General features: G+C 35.9%; 1 protein-coding gene across 4 annotated transcripts in view; it reads right to left on the bottom strand.

Moving 5' to 3' along the window:
- Window positions 1-724: 724 nt before the first annotated feature.
- Window positions 725-14,239, bottom strand: part of LOC124355068 (angiogenic factor with G patch and FHA domains 1) — a 104,634-nt gene continuing 91,119 nt past the window's right edge. For 3 of the 4 annotated variants that reach the window (XM_046805996.1, XM_046805993.1, XM_046805994.1), the window contains exons 10-11: window positions 6,834-6,976; window positions 5,843-5,927 (exon numbers count right to left, since the gene is read on the bottom strand). In XM_046805996.1, the coding sequence (XP_046661952.1) occupies window positions 6,839-6,976 (138 nt within the window). In that variant the 3' untranslated portion in view covers window positions 5,843-5,927; window positions 6,834-6,838. Of the gene's footprint in view, window positions 858-5,842; window positions 5,928-6,833; window positions 6,977-14,239 lie in introns of those variants that run through there. The other variant, XM_046805995.1, reaches the window with a different exon arrangement.

The following is a 14,239-nucleotide window of genomic DNA, read 5'->3' as shown; positions in this document are numbered from 1 at the left end:
GGAGAATTTAGGACTTATAAATAATAAATTAAAAACTTAAATGATAATAAAAAGAAGAAATGCTAACTTTATTATATATTTTCACAGCTGAATTAGATTAGTTACTTTTACTAAGAAAACCTATTCCTAGTATTGGTTAAATAATGAGCATGTGATTTATTTTTGCACATTGCATAATAACATAGTCATGGTGAATTCACACGCCATAATTTATGATAATAATTGTAAATGATTTTACCTTAGTAGATGTACTTTCGAACAGGTCAACATGCAATGTGCAAGGTGGTTTCTACTCTATTTGCACGTATTTTATGATAACGCAAAATAATGAGCAAGACGGATAAGTAAAACGTAATATAAGTGCTTTCGTTCGTGGTGTTCAAAATACTTGCACGTATAATTATAATCAAAATAGCAAAATTGTAGCATATTTTGTCTTAAACACAAATTTATAATGTTAAGGAAATTAATTATTTTTTTCTTGCCATTGAAGCCCTTGGAATTGCTTCCACCTCAATTCACAAAATCACTGACAATTGAAAAAGAATGTCCCTTGTGTCACTAGATCTACACGGATAAACAGGAATAAAAAAAATCACGACCTTTAAGATAAACAAATAGAATACATAATTTAATCGATTTCAAAATACAAAGTGTAATACCGATTGTAATAAATAAAAAATTAAAATAATTCAGATTTTAAGAAAAACATACCACGATCAATCGCCCAACTCTTGGAACCTCTTCTGGGCTTTCTTCCACACTTCTGTTTTTTTCTTCGCCTTCGCGTCCACCGCAGGTAAATGCACAGCTTCGGAGCCCAGACCCGACTTCTCGGGGCGCTGCTCGACCAGCACCTGCAACAGCGTACTAAATTAGAGGTGGTGGCCCACCAAGCTTCCATATTTTCGTGGTTAACCCAATGAGAAAAACTAGAACGTTAACAACTATTTAAATGGAGCTCCGTCCTCAGAGATCAGCATATCTGTTTTAACCACGATTCTTAACTATAAGATTAAGAAGTTCTCTACCTTAATGATTTGAAGTTTTAACTCGCACCTGTTACACATTAGTTCGTGCAAGGGTTTCAGGGGCGATAGGCTAAGATGTTAACCACTAAGCTACAAGGGGCGATGATGATGGGTGTATATTGCTCGTTCCAAACTATTAAGGACACGAAAAATGATTTTGGTCTGTACAATCCTATGTGACCCATTTGGGACTAATTTCGTGCACAAAAAGTGTAAAAAGTACTATGTGTATACATGTAAATTACAGACATAACTTTGATTACTATTGCATTTAATTTGATGTCCAAATTGGATGAATGGCATTGTGGTCTGGTACAGAGCGAAAATTTGTCATTTTTGTAAGTACCAGTATGGTATAGAAATAATATTTAACTGCTGGTTCCTAGGATTTCCTCATTGCACATGCATTACATAGCAATAATTCTGTCATATATTACTTTTGACAGATAATTTACAACAAAATTAAACGTTTGCTTTGATGTTGAATACAATCTTCCAAAATGTTGATAATTAAACCTCACAAGACGACAATAGCACGAGAAAAACGAAAAAAGTACAAAACTTTGAAATTGCATGGCGCAGTGGACGTTTAAATGCAACTTTCCTTTTCCAACGGTTAATTTGCATCACAAAGACTTCAATGTTAAAGTAAACACTGTCTAGACAGTGGCTCGGGGATCGTCTTTCTCCTTTTGTACGGAATATCGTTACTTTCCTTTAAGTGGAAATTTCCTTTGTTCACAAAGGTTTGAATTTTGCTTCTATGCAAACACCTGAACTGTTAAATGTGCTGTCCTTATTGACAGAGTATAACGTTCGAATTAATTTATATTACAATACTTTTATATATTTTAATATTAATATTAGGCAATAATGTTTGAGAAAAATCACAAATATAATTATATCACTAAATAGTAACCAAATCTTCGTTAACATTAAGAGTATACGAAAACTCCATTTCCTGCTATACTTAGGCATTTATTTGATTATTTAATATGTAAATTTCATTTACAAAATCAGCTTATACAATTACCCTCATAGTAGCACTTTAATCAAACATGACATATAAAGCCCAAAACACCCCCCCCCCTCATTGCAAAGTTATTTTACATAATATCGAGCTTGTGGTATCGACAACTAACTGCCCTTTAACATACCAAACAAGTTGAAAATTACTACAAAAATAATGACCACTTCAGTTCAAAAAATTCCCAACACTGTTATGTATGGACCTGGAAAAATAAAAATAATTCTGGAAAGCGTATTACATTTCCTAAACTTTTGATGGTTAGAAATCGTTTTGTAGTATTGACTACATATGTAAGGCCTATAAGAAATAAATTATAAGTATTTCTGTTGACACAAAACCCATATGCTTCGTCCGACCGAGCTGGAGGGACAATATTTAAAACTGCACTGATAAAATTTTTTATTACCAGCTTTCAACACAAAACCCATACAAATCGACCTCGCGGTTACTTCAATGGGGGCACAAGCAATCTATACACACAATCATGTTGGCACGTCGCTTGTACGAGTATTAGTGCCACCGTTCTTTCTTCAAAGTAGTGTGTGAATTAACTGTTTCTATTATGTAATGCAATTAATTATGTATAAAGAGAGTACATTTCAGACTGAAAGAAGTAGTTTGGTTATACATTTGGTTTGGTTAGGCATTTCCAAGGTACTTTACTAACACAATACTTGACGATGACCGAAGAGACAAACATTGAACTGCTTTATCTTGTTCTTCTGCAATAAAGAAACCGGAAAAAAATTTAAATAAAGAACAGGCATCGCCATTTCCCAAACAGACAGTTCACTTCATCAATTAGTATCTTCCAATAAAATTTACTACTTACAACACAAGAAGGAATTAATACGTTCGTAAACATGCACATCATGGCTGGCATGAACCAGAGTACTGAACGACCAATTATACTGACGCTCACTTCCGCATTAACACAGTAGCCTCCCTCTTAACTGGTCACCGTTTTAAGGAATCTCTGTTTTAAATACATCGACATTGTTTTAACCGGTCGTGATCGGCCGGAAATGAACAACGGACCTGTTGCAAAGTGAAGGATTTTGATTTATTCTTGTACAGTCTTTTGAATCCTTTTTTTATTCTGTCTAGAGTTTACGTGGTATATAGACATGGAAATGAACAATAGCGATGTTTCAACTAAACTCGGTGACTCATACGGACCTGTTGCACCATGAATGCTTTGCATTCTTAGTATACAGTCATAAATTCTTTTTAGTTCGTTTAAACGTTTCGTGTTATTTTGCTTGACATGGGAATTAACGATAGCGATGTTTCAACTAAACTCAGTGACTCATACGGACCTGTTGCACCATGAATTCTTTGCATTCTTAGTGTACAGTCTTAAATACTTTTCAGTTTGTCTAGAGGTTTCGTGTTAACTTGCTTGACATGGGAATTAACGATAGCGGTGTTTCAACTAAACTCAGTGACTCATGGACCTGTTGCACCATGAATGCTTTGCATTCTTAGTATACAGTCATAAATTCTTTTTAGTTCGTTTAAACGTTTCGTGTTATTTTGCTTGACATGGGAATTAACGATAGCGATGTTTCAACTAAACTCAGTGACTCATACGGACCTGTTGCACCATGAATTCTTTGCATTCTTAGTGTACAGTCTAAAATACTTTTCAGTTTGTCTAGAGGTTTCGTGTTATCTTGCTTGACATGGGAATTAACGATAGCGGTGTTTCAACTAAACTCAGTGACTCATACGGACCTGTTGCACCATGAATGCTTTGCATTCTTAGTGTACAGTCTTAAATACTTTTCAGTTTGTCTAGAGGTTTCGTGTTATCTTGCTTGACATAGGAATTAACGATAGCGGTGTTTCAACTAAACTCAGTGACTCATACGGACCTGTTGCACCATGAATGCTTTGCATTCTTAGTGTACAGTCTTAAATACTTTTCAGTTTGTCTAGAGGTTTCGTGTTATCTTGCTTGACATGGGAATTAACGATAGCGGTGTTTCAACTAAACTCAGTGACTCATACGGACCTGTTGCACCATGAATGCTTTGCATTCTTAGTGTACAGTCTTAAATACTTTTCAGTTTGTCTAGAGGTTTCGTGTTATCTTGCTTGACATGGGAATTAACGATAGCGGTGTTTCAACTAAACTCAGTGACTCATACGGACCTGTTGCACCATGAATGCTTTGCATTCTTAGTGTTCAGTCTTAAATACTTTTCAGTTTGTCTAGAGGTTTCGTGTTATCTTGCTTGACATGGGAATTAACGATAGCGATGTTTCAACTAAACTCAGTGACTCATGGACCTGTTGCACCATGAATGCTTTGCATTCTTAGTATACAGTCATAAATTCTTTTTAGTTCGTTTAAACGTTTCGTGTTATTTTGCTTGACATGGGAATTAACGATAGCGATGTTTCAACTAAACTCAGTGACTCATGGACCTGTTGCACCATGAATGCTTTGCATTCTTAGTATACAGTCATAAATTCTTTTAAGTTCGTTTAAACGTTTCGTGTTATTTTGCTTGACATGGGAATTAACGATAGCGATGTTTCAACTAAACTCAGTGACTCATACGGACCTGTTGCTCCATGAATGCTTTGCATTCTTAGTGTACAGTCTTAAATACTTTTCAGTTTGTCTAGAGGTTTCGTGTTAACTGACTGGTATCCGACGCTGTCTCAGACTTGACTCCTGGAATCTGGAGTTACGTTCATCTGAGGAGATCCAAAGAAAGTTGACGAAGAAGCTCAAAACGAAACATTAACATCCTTTCGACATCAGAGACACCTATAAATAAGTGAGGAGGTTGTCTCGTCAACTGAAATTCAATATGCAAGCAAATTTGTCCCTCCATCCACTGGATGCACGTTTACGGTGTGAGGCGACCTTAAGGGGATCAAAATATGGGCTAAATAAACTAAATGCAAGACATGACACAGCAAACTCTCGTTAGTTTCATAGCAAACAAAAGGAAGATGTATTTTTTGAATCAGAGGGTAGGTAAAAGCGAAACAAGGAATGCGCCGGCTGGCGTCACCCGGAAACTGGACGAGGGATGGAAGGGCCTTGGCGTAATTATAGTCTTGTCAAATTCTTTTGTGGTATCTAAATTAAAATATTGTTCATTTTCACCTATAAACCCACATTCTTAGAAGGACTGAAAGAATTTCTTTGAAGCGTCTGATTTCTATTTTTTCATCGTATCCGACTTGGCAGAAAATGATTTACTATTTAGTGTTGGGACCTGGGTTCCCGATTGTTGGAAGTGGTCAAATTCTAGAAATATCTTTATATTTTTTTGAAGAAATGTTTTGAGTGTGGCTATTACTAAAACTATTTTATCCCTTTCCAAGACCGTGGGAACAGCATGAATTGCAGGGCATCCTTCCATACTAACAAACGTTTAACATTTTCTGCTAGATACTCGTATCACAAAACATAAAAACTAACTTTAAATCACATTATTGTTGCTGCTGTTCCTTCAACCTAGAATTATTTAAACCCCACACAACCTACAGAAATTCTGAGAGTAATAATGCGTTGGTTAATGGCGTGTTTTTTTTTTTTTTGAAAATAATATTTTATGCGTTTGTAATAGTATAAAAACAAAAGGAAGATGTATTTTTTTAATCAGAAGGTAGTAATGGTAAAGGTACTAATGTCATTTATAGTATTTTGATGAATTTTACATGGATCACTTACTTAGGCAAACGAATATTACAGTTCAGGTACTGATAACAGATGATCTTCAATAGTATTGTGTAAGGAGGAATGTAATAATACTACTTTCAACAATAATGTTTATTGAATACAACATAAAAAATCATGAGACAGTAAATAACCATTTCAGCATCGCCCCTTCACGTTACACCTAAAACAAATGTTAAATCCATTAAAACACAAAACTATAAAGACATTGTTGTTTCATAATATCTGGGTTTGAATCTCGTTTTAACAAAATACACAAACAAAGGTTTTATGTTACATTTCTTATAAACACATTTGTATTACACACAAGTAAACTAAGGAAAAAATTAAAATAAATAAAAATGTCTACTTTAGAGGAGAATTTAGGACTTATAAATAATAAATTAAAAACTTAAATGATAATAAAAAGAAGAAATGCTAACTTTATTATATATTTTCACAGCTGAATTAGATTAGTTACTTTTACTAAGAAAACCTATTCCTAGTATTGGTTAAATAATGAGCATGTGATTTATTTTTGCACATTGCATAATAACATAGTCATGGTGAATTCACACGCCATAATTTATGATAATAATTGTAAATGATTTTACCTTAGTAGATGTACTTTCGAACAGGTCAACATGCAATGTGCAAGGTGGTTTCTACTCTATTTGCACGTATTTTATGATAACGCAAAATAATGAGCAAGACGGATAAGTAAAACGTAATATAAGTGCTTTCGTTCGTGGTGTTCAAAATACTTGCACGTATAATTATAATCAAAATAGCAAAATTGTAGCATATTTTGTCTTAAACACAAATTTATAATGTTAAGGAAATTAATTATTTTTTTCTTGCCATTGAAGCCCTTGGAATTGCTTCCACCTCAATTCACAAAATCACTGACAATTGAAAAAGAATGTCCCTTGTGTCACTAGATCTACACGGATAAACAGGAATAAAAAAAATCACGACCTTTAAGATAAACAAATAGAATACATAATTTAATCGATTTCAAAATACAAAGTGTAATACCGATTGTAATAAATAAAAAATTAAAATAATTCAGATTTTAAGAAAAACATACCACGATCAATCGCCCAACTCTTGGAACCTCTTCTGGGCTTTCTTCCACACTTCTGTTTTTTTCTTCGCCTTCGCGTCCACCGCAGGTAAATGCACAGCTTCGGAGCCCAGACCCGACTTCTCGGGGCGCTGCTCGACCAGCACCTGCAACAGCGTACTAAATTAGAGGTGGTGGCCCACCAAGCTTCCATATTTTCGTGGTTAACCCAATGAGAAAAACTAGAACGTTAACAACTATTTAAATGGAGCTCCGTCCTCAGAGATCAGCATATCTGTTTTAACCACGATTCTTAACTATAAGATTAAGAAGTTCTCTACCTTAATGATTTGAAGTTTTAACTCGCACCTGTTACACATTAGTTCGTGCAAGGGTTTCAGGGGCGATAGGCTAAGATGTTAACCACTAAGCTACAAGGGGCGATGATGATGGGTGTATAAATGATTTTGGTCTGTACAATCCTATGTGACCCATTTGGGACTAATTTCGTGCACAAAAAGTGTAAAAAGTACTATGTGTATACATGTAAATTACAGACATAACTTTGATTACTATTGCATTTAATTTGATGTCCAAATTGGATGAATGGCATTGTGGTCTGGTACAGAGCGAAAATTTGTCATTTTTGTAAGTACCAGTATGGTATAGAAATAATATTTAACTGCTGGTTCCTAGGATTTCCTCATTGCACATGCATTACATAGCAATAATTCTGTCATATATTACTTTTGACAGATAATTTACAACAAAATTAAACGTTTGCTTTGATGTTGAATACAATCTTCCAAAATGTTGATAATTAAACCTCACAAGACGACAATAGCACGAGAAAAACGAAAAAAGTACAAAACTTTGAAATTGCATGGCGCAGTGGACGTTTAAATGCAACTTTCCTTTTCCAACGGTTAATTTGCATCACAAAGACTTCAATGTTAAAGTAAACACTGTCTAGACAGTGGCTCGGGGATCGTCTTTCTCCTTTTGTACGGAATATCGTTACTTTCCTTTAAGTGGAAATTTCCTTTGTTCACAAAGGTTTGAATTTTGCTTCTATGCAAACACCTGAACTGTTAAATGTGCTGTCCTTATTGACAGAGTATAACGTTCGAATTAATTTATATTACAATACTTTTATATATTTTAATATTAATATTATGCAATAATGTTTGAGAAAAATCACAAATATAATTATATCACTAAATAGTAACCAAATCTTCGTTAACATTAAGAGTATACGAAAACTTCATTTCCTGCTATACTTAGGCATTTATTTGATTATTTAATATGTAAATTTCATTTACAAAATCAGCTTATACAATTACCCTCATAGTAGCACTTTAATCAAACATGACATATAAAGCCCAAAACACCCCCCCCCTCATTGCAAAGTTATTTTACATAATATCGAGCTTGTGGTATCGACAACTAACTGCCCTATAACATACCAAACAAGTTGAAAATTACTACAAAAATAATGACCACTTCAGCTCAAAAAAATCCCAACACTGTTATTTATGGACCTGGAAAAATAAAAATAATTCTGGAAAGCGTATTACATTTCCTAAACTTTTGATGGTTAGAAATCGTTTTGTAGTATTGACTACATATGTAAGGCCTATAAGAAATAAATTATAAGTATTTCTGTTGACACAAAACCCATATGCTTCGTCCGACCGAGCTGGAGGGACAATATTTAGAACTGCACTGATAAACTTTTAATTACCAGCTTTCAACACAAAACCCATACAAATCGACCTCGCGGTTACTTCAATGGGGGCACAAGCATTCTATACACACAATCATGTTGGCACGTCGCTTGTACGAGTATTAGTGCCACCGTTCTTTCTTCAAAGTAGTGTGTGAATTAACTGTTTCTATTATGTAATGCAATTAATTATGTATAAAGAGAGTACATTTCAGACTGAAAGAAGTAGTTTGGTTATACATTTGGTTTGGTTAGGCATTTCCAGGTACTTTACTAACACAATACTTGACGATGACCCAAGAGACAAACATTGACCTGCTTTATCTTGTTCTTCGGCAATAAAGAAACCGGAAAAAAATTTAAATCTTAAAGAACAGGCATCGCCATTTCCCAAACAGACAGTTCACTTCATCAATTAGTATCTTCCAATACAATTTACTACTTACAACACAAGAAGGAATTAATACGTTCGTAAACATGCACATCATGGCTGACATGAACCAGAGTACTGAACGACCAATTATACTGACGCTCACTTCCGCATTAACACAGTAGCCTCCCTCTTAACTGGTCACCGTTTTAAGGAATCTTTGTTTTAAATACATCGACATTGTTTTAACCGGTCGTGATCGGCCGGAAATGAACAACGGACCTGTTGCAAAGTGAAGGATTTTGATTTATTCTTGTACAGTCTTTTGAATTCTTTGTTTATTCTGTCTAGAGTTTACGTGGTATATTGACATGGAAATGAACAATAGCGATGTTTCAACTAAACTCAGTGACTCATACGGACCTGTTGCACCATGAATGCTTTGCATTCTTAGTGTACAGTCTTAAATACTTTTCAGTTTGTCTAGACGTTTCGTGTTATTTTGCTTGACATGGGAATTAACGATAGCGGTGTTTCAACTAAACTCAGTGACTCATACGGACCTGTTGCACCATGAATGCTTTGCATTCTTACTGTACTGTCTTAAATACTTTTCAGTTGGTCTAAGGTTTCGTGTTATCTTGCTTGACATGGGAATTAACGATAGCGGTGTTTCAACTAAACTCAGTGACTCATACGGACCTGTTGCACCATGAATGCTTTGCATTCTTACTGTACTGTCTTAAATACTTTTCAGTTGGTCTAGAGGTTTCGTGTTATCTTGCTTGACATGGAAATTAACGATAGCGATGTTTCAACTAAACTCAGTGACTCATACGGACCTGTTGCACCATGAATGCTTTGCATTCTTAGTGTACAGTCTTAAATACTTTTTAGTTCGTTCTAGAGGTTTCGTGTTATCTTGCTTGACATGGGAAATTAACGATAGCGATGTTTCAACTAAACTCAGTGACTCATACGGACCTGTTGCACCATGAATGCTTTGCATTCTTAGTATACAGTCATTAAATTCTTTTTAGTTCGTTTAAACGTTTCGTGTTATCTTGCTTGACATGGGAATTAACGATAGCGATGTTTCAACTAAACTCAGTGTCTCATACGGACCTGTCGCACCATGAATGCTTTGCATTCTTACTGTACTGTCTTAAATACTTTTCAGTTGGTCTAGAGGTTTCGTGTTATCTTGCTTGACATGGAAATTAACGATAGCAATGTTTCAACTAAACTCAGTGACTCATACGGACCTGTTGCACCATGAATGCTTTGCATTCTTAGTGTACAGTCTTAAATTCTTTTTAGTTCGTTTAAACGTTTCGTGTTATCTTGCTTGACATGGGAATTAACGATAGCGATGTTTCAACTAAACTCAGTGACTCATACGGACCTGTTGCACCATGAATGCTTTGCATTCTTAGTATACAGTCATAAATTCTTTTTAGTTCGTTTAAACGTTTCGTGTTATCTTGCTTGACATGGGAATTAACGATAACGATGTTTCAACTAAACTCAGTGACTCATACGGACCTGTTGCACCATGAATGCTTTGCATTCTTAGTGTACAGTCTTAAATACTTTTCAGTTGGTCTAGAGGTTTCGTGTTATCTTGCTTGACATGGAAATTAACGATAGCAATGTTTCAACTAAACTCAGTGACTCATACGGACCTGTTGCACCATGAATGCTTTGCATTCTTAGTGTACAGTCTTAAATACTTTTCAGTTTGTCTAGAGGTTTCGTGTTATCTTGCTTGACATGGGAATTAACGATAGCGGTGTTTCAACTAAACTCAGTGACTCATACGGACCTGTTGCACCATGAATGCTTTGCATTCTTACTGTACTGTCTTAAATACTTTTCAGTTGGTCTAGAGGTTTCGTGTTATCTTGCTTGACATGGGAATTAACGATAGCGGTGTTTCAACTAAACTCAGTGACTCATACGGACCTGTTGCACCATGAATGCTTTGCATTCTTACTGTACTGTCTTAAATACTTTTCAGTTGGTCTAGAGGTTTCGTGTTATCTTGCTTGACATGGAAATTAACGATAGCAATTTTCAACTAAACGCAGTGACTCATACGGACCTGTTGCACCATGAATGCTTTGCATTCTTAGTATACAGTCATAAATTCTTTTTAGTTCGTTTAAACGTTTCGTGTTATTTTGCTTGACATGGGAATTAACGATAGCGATGTTTCAACTAAACTCAGTGACTCATACGGACCTGTTGCACCATGAATGCTTTGCATTCTTAGTATACAGTCATAAATTCTTTTTAGTTCGTTTAAACGTTTCATGTTATCTTGCTTGACATGGGAATTAACGATAGCGATGTTTCAAATAAACTCAGTGTCTCATACGGACCTGTCGCACCATGAATGCTTTGCATTCTTACTGTACTGTCTTTATACTTTTCAGTTGGTCTAGAGGTTTCGTGTTATCTTGCTTCACATGGAAATTAACGATAGCAATGTTTCAACTAAACTCAGTGACTCATACGTACCTGTTGCACCATGAATGCTTTTCATTCTTAGTATACAGTCATAAATTCTTTATAGTTCGTTTAAACGTTTCGTGTTATCTTGCTTGACATGGGAATTAACGATAGCGATGTTTCAAATAAACTCAGTGTCTCATACGAACCTGTCGCACCATGAATGCTTTGCATTCTTACTGTACTGTCTTAAATACTTTTCAGTTGGTCTAGAGGTTTCGTGTTATCTTGCTTGACATGGGAATTAACGATAGCGATGTTTCAAATAAACTCAGTGTCTCATACGGACCTGTTGCACCATGAATGCTTTGCATTCTTAGTATACAGTCATAAATTCTTTTTAGTTCGTTTAAACGTTTCGTGTTATCTTGCTTGACATGGGACGATAGCGATGTTTCAACTAAACTCAGTGACTCATACGGACCTGTTGCACCATGTAGCCTATTCATTTATTCCTTTGATTTATTCCTGTAAAGTCTTTAATCAATTACACTGTGATGTAATGAGTTTTGAAGCACATCGGTTTATTCAATCAAATTATTATGGGGTCCCACCTCCAGACTCGAGGTTGTCGAATATGGGAAGCTACGCAAAATTCTTTCATTCATAAGCGTTTCTAAAGACACATTAATTTTTGTCAGAAAATCTCAAATCAATATTCAGATACTTTGTAATTCTTATAACTAACCTTGGTGATTTCGTGATTTCATTACAAACTTCGAGCAAAATCGCAAGGGGAATCCCTCATAGAACAACATCATTTTAGAAAGTAAAACTTTCTTTCTTGGCGGGTTTTAAGCTAGGCGAAGCTATGGATACTATAGATTTTCCAGTTTATACAGATTTGTATCATACAGCGTGTCATTTTCCACTTGCGTAAGGCTTACACAAGAGCTATGATTCCAGCATCTCTATATGTAAACATATATTCATATCACTTCAAAAATTATAGAATTCTCACAACAGTCATTGCATTCTTCGAATCATGGCTATCCCCGCTCCGGGTACGCTAAACGCAAACACTGATACAGCCAGAGAAATACTGGCAATGTCAGTGACAGTGTTAGCTGCAACCTTGTAGATAGTAAAGTTCATTTGTCGAGCGACGAAAATTAAAAATTGTTGTCACTATCTGCAAGGTATTGCTGTGTTCATAGGTGACGTAGGAGTGACGGGCAGGTGTCAGTCCCAGACACGGACTGCTCAAGGTCGACGCCTGTCCTTGTCCGCTGACACTGCAGTCTGCACTCAGTCTCCGGGTCAGAATACGTGGGCCTGGGAATGTGCATCTCGTCGATCTGCTGTGTTCATAGGTGACGTAGGAGTGACGGGCAGGTGTCAGTCCCAGACACGGACTGCTCAAGGTCGACGCCTGTCCTTGTCCGCTGACACTGCAGTCTGCATTCAGTCTCCGGGTCAGAATACGTGGGCCTGGGAATGTGCATCTCGTCGATCTGCTGTGTTCATAGGTGACGTAGGAGTGACGGGCAGGTGTCAGTCCCAGACACGGACTGCTCAAGGTCGACGCCTGTCCTTGTCCGCTGACACTGCAGTCTGCACTCAGTCTCCGGGTCAGAATACGTGGGCCTGGGAATGTGCATCTCGTCGATCTGGCGGCGACCGAAGTGGAACAGGATATGGGTAACTTATATCGTTGATGATAACTACTCCATCTACACTCCTCTCTCTAAACCAAAATAAAAATTAGTCCCACTTGAAAGTTTAACTCGCAGCGAAGTACTCAGTATGAAACAAGACATAGTAAATATAAAACTAGTGTTTGTGTCTGGTGGTCAAGAATAAGTATCGTTTAATACAGTGTGTCTACACAGTCATATCACACTTTAAACAAATCTTATTTGCAAACATATATACAGCACAAGAATGGGATTATCATTACCATAGGATTATAGAGTACTTTAAACAGCTTCACGTCAGTTTATCTAAGCTCAACATGAGCACCATGAATCAAGACGTCCAAGCGAACATTGATCTCCTCCCATATTTTGATCCAGATTTCTGTGGTGACTAATTCAATCGCAGCTTTGATTCGTTGTTTTAAGTGTTCAATATGTGAAAGTTATGACGATGCTTATTTTCAAACAAGTGAGAGGTAGCCTTATCACTAAAAACAATTCGATTTATAAAATGTTCATCTAGTCCATTTTAATAAAGAATAGCAACAGTAAAGTAATGACCATTTAATTTATCATCTGGTTTCAAAGCAAGCAATAGCAATAGAGGTTTCCAGATTTAAATCTTTTCTTTAAACTTTGTAATTATATATTTATAGACATTCAATTCACGTTCAAGTTGCCGCTCCGACTTTTTTGGACTTCTTACTAAACGGTTTTGAATGTTTTCGTCAGTTTTATCTGCTTTGCATAACCCACCTGTCCACGTTTTGTGCAATAAGTCACCTGTTTCCTTGCACGTCTTATCCATTAATATGCTGCGTCTATCAGAGGAGTTTTCATTAAAAAAACTCGACCATACTCATGCTGTCCTGAAATCACACTACAAGACTTTACTATCTACAAAATATATTGATATTTTCCTTACAAAGTTGTCATTTCTCGTAAAAAAAGTTAGCCACAGTTGAGAACTGTAGGTAACTCAGCTGATTAATACCAACATTACAAACAACAGTTTTAATTTTTACCTGTTTCATAGACCTGCTATCAATAATAGAGTAGCTATAATGAAAATTGTGACACTACTTTGGGGCCACTATCATTTAATCTTTCCGATATCCTCCCATGTCAACCCATATGACAATTAGCACCACTTCAAGTGGATTTCATCAATCAATACTACGAA

The sequence above is a fragment of the Homalodisca vitripennis genome, chromosome 2, assembly GCF_021130785.1.
Source record: "Homalodisca vitripennis isolate AUS2020 chromosome 2, UT_GWSS_2.1, whole genome shotgun sequence".
Lineage (NCBI taxonomy): Eukaryota > Metazoa > Arthropoda > Insecta > Hemiptera > Cicadellidae > Homalodisca > Homalodisca vitripennis.
The sequence above is the reverse complement of the archived record's forward strand: the minus strand, read 5'-3'. Positions and strand labels throughout refer to the sequence as shown.